This window comes from Belonocnema kinseyi, chromosome 9 (genome assembly GCF_010883055.1).
Source record: "Belonocnema kinseyi isolate 2016_QV_RU_SX_M_011 chromosome 9, B_treatae_v1, whole genome shotgun sequence".
NCBI classification, from domain to species: Eukaryota; Metazoa; Arthropoda; class Insecta; order Hymenoptera; family Cynipidae; genus Belonocnema; species Belonocnema kinseyi.
Window position 1 is genome coordinate 10,137,004 of NC_046665.1, and position 2,584 is coordinate 10,139,587.

At 35.6% G+C, this 2,584-nt stretch overlaps 1 protein-coding gene across 6 annotated transcripts in view; it reads left to right on the plus strand.

Moving 5' to 3' along the window:
* The window catches only part of LOC117180242 (uncharacterized protein CG4449), a 555,967-nt gene that overhangs the window by 378,696 nt on the left and 174,687 nt on the right, over positions 1-2,584 (plus strand). Inside the window, exon 7 of one of the 6 annotated variants that reach the window (XM_033372632.1) lies at positions 1,223-1,592. The exons of 4 other annotated variants lie outside the window; for them this stretch is intronic. In XM_033372632.1, the coding sequence (XP_033228523.1) occupies positions 1,223-1,515 (293 nt within the window). In that variant the 3' untranslated portion in view covers positions 1,516-1,592. Of the gene's footprint in view, positions 1-1,222; positions 1,593-2,584 lie in introns of those variants that run through there. One more of the 6 variants, XM_033372633.1, reaches the window with a different exon arrangement.

The following is a 2,584-nucleotide window of genomic DNA, read 5'->3' on the forward strand; positions in this document are numbered from 1 at the left end:
TATCATTTTTAATCTTATGTTCCAATCCACTCACAAAATAAAATTGGTGTATTTTATTGTATACAAATACAATGAGTGAAGATAATATACCATGAAAGAAGAATTCAGTTAATCACAGATGAGTTTTAAGTGTGTAGAAAAGAATATACATGAATAATCTTTGCTAATTATTATGACTTATCTTTAACTTGAATTAGCTTTCTTATCGTAGTATTTAGGGCGTCTCAGGTTTTAATTCTGAGATGGTTTGCAAGTCCAACATGTTTCGAAATTGGTTTAAAAGTCATGAGGCCATTTGCGAAAATGACGCTTAGCAGTTTGAATTGTGGCGGCATAAATTCTTTTACATTTCCGCGTATATACTGATTTAATCTTTCGACGATATTCCAGAGAGACAAGCGATTCTAAAAGATAATTAAGTATAATAGTAACTAACACTCTGAAGGTGAGGGACAAAGATGGGCATGACACCGTTTATCCATTTTTGATCATGCAAAATGTTCTACTCACGGATTAATGTGGCTGAATTTACTAATTCTAGAGACAAATATTAGAAACAGGTTCTAGAACCTTTGAATCTTCGCCTTTTGAGCCACCGATAGTATGGTCTACGCCCCGTAGACCACGTTGGTGCGCAGTTTTCCTCTAAATGCGCCGTTCAGTCTCATTTTACAGTATTTTGCTTCCGCTCCCTTAACCTCAGTGACCTTAAAATACAAGTTCTATGCAAAGCTGATATATATTCTTTTAAATTTTAGAGTTTCGAGGACATGTTCCTACTCAGCACATTATGTAGATATTCTGATAAACTAGTATGGTTTTTTCTTCGATCATAATTATGTGTTCCTTTTTATTGAATTCAGAGGTACCCATGTTTCTAATTTGTTTAGAATTATTATGAATAGTTAAATTAACTTCAGCTATGTTCACTGGAATTCCCTGTATTTATTTTATTTCGCCTTTATTTGTTATGAATATGTTGGAAACTTTCCTAATTGGCATTTAATGCTTTGTATTCTTTTAAATTCACATTCTGCTGTAACTTTCAATGAAGTAGTTATGCATTTGTCAACTGTTTCCTCATAGTACAAAGCATGAAAATTCCTTGAAGTTTCTGAATTCCTGAATATAGTGGCGCTTCAGAAGCATTAGGTGCTTATACTGCTTAAAATTTGTATGATTACTTATATACACATTTTATTTTCAATAATAATTTTATTAGAAGGAGGCGTGATGGACACAAAATATGTTGATGATCGGAGTAGAGCAGCCAATGTTTCTGACCAGGACATCTGTCAAATAAAAGTTCAACATTCTCAGAAAGAAGCTATCGTTGTCAGCTTGCGGAAAACTCACCCCTTTAAGATTGCTATTCTTCAGTGTGCCACGCAATTAAATGTTCCGGACTTCAAACTTAAACTATACTTCGACGGAGATTTAATCAGTCCAAGTGATACACCGGAATCCTTGGATTTGGAAGAGCAAGCGTGTATTGATTTAAAAATAATGCCTTAAGTTTGTATCAAAATGAAACTCAGACTGAAATGTATGCTTTTCTCCAACTAAAGAAATAAATAAATTGAGATCCCGTACTCATAATAAAAGTTATTGGACATCGATTTTAAAATATAATGTGTAGATTTTGCGTTGTTCACACTCGCCAAACGATGGCTGTATAGAAAATATGCAGCTCTGGTATATAAATAACACAGACACACAAAAAAAAGTGGTCTGTCCGGTAGACTACACTACCATATCTATATGTTTTTGGAGTCGCTGATTTCGAATCCGGGGTCCAAACAACCCAATCAGGTCATAGTTTCCCAAAAAATGCAAAAAGAGACGTAAAAAACGACGAAAACAGCGTTTTTTCGTGTATATTTTGTATAAAAACAAAAGATTTTCATGTCCGGTCAACTTTACAACCATCTCTATATGTCTTTTGGGTCACTGAATCTGAATCCGGGGTTCAAATAACCCAATCCGGTCATAGTTTCCCAAAAAATGCAAAAAGAGACGTAAAAATGACGAAAACAGCGTTTTTTCTTGTATATTTTGTATAAAATTAAAAGATTTTCATGTCCGGCCGACTTTACAATCATATCTTTATATCTTTTGGGTCGCTTAATCTGAATCTGGGGTTCCAATAGTCCCATCTAGGTGTTTCATGAGCATGATTCCCCTTGCCTGAAATTGTAGGATCTAAGAAAAATAAAACACTTTTTTTGGAACAAGTTTTATTTACTTTCAGCATTACCCAGGAACAACGGCGTGGACGTAGTAAATTCTGTTCCCTTTGGGGTGCTGGATTAGCATGAGTCCCCTTGCCTCTCACGTTATGGTGCTATATTAGCATGAGTCCCTTCGTCTTTCTAAATCGGGGTGCTGCATTAGCGTGAGTTCCCCTTGCCTCTCACGTTTGGGTGCTAGATTAGCGTGAGTCCCCTCGCCTCTCACGATTTTATTCGACAATATCGGACTCCTTTTTTTCAAAAGATCTACGGAGTGGGTGTCGCTTCCGTTTAGTTCCCTTTGAAACTTGATCTCGTTTTAATGACCAACAGTAGTCAGCCATCATATTAAC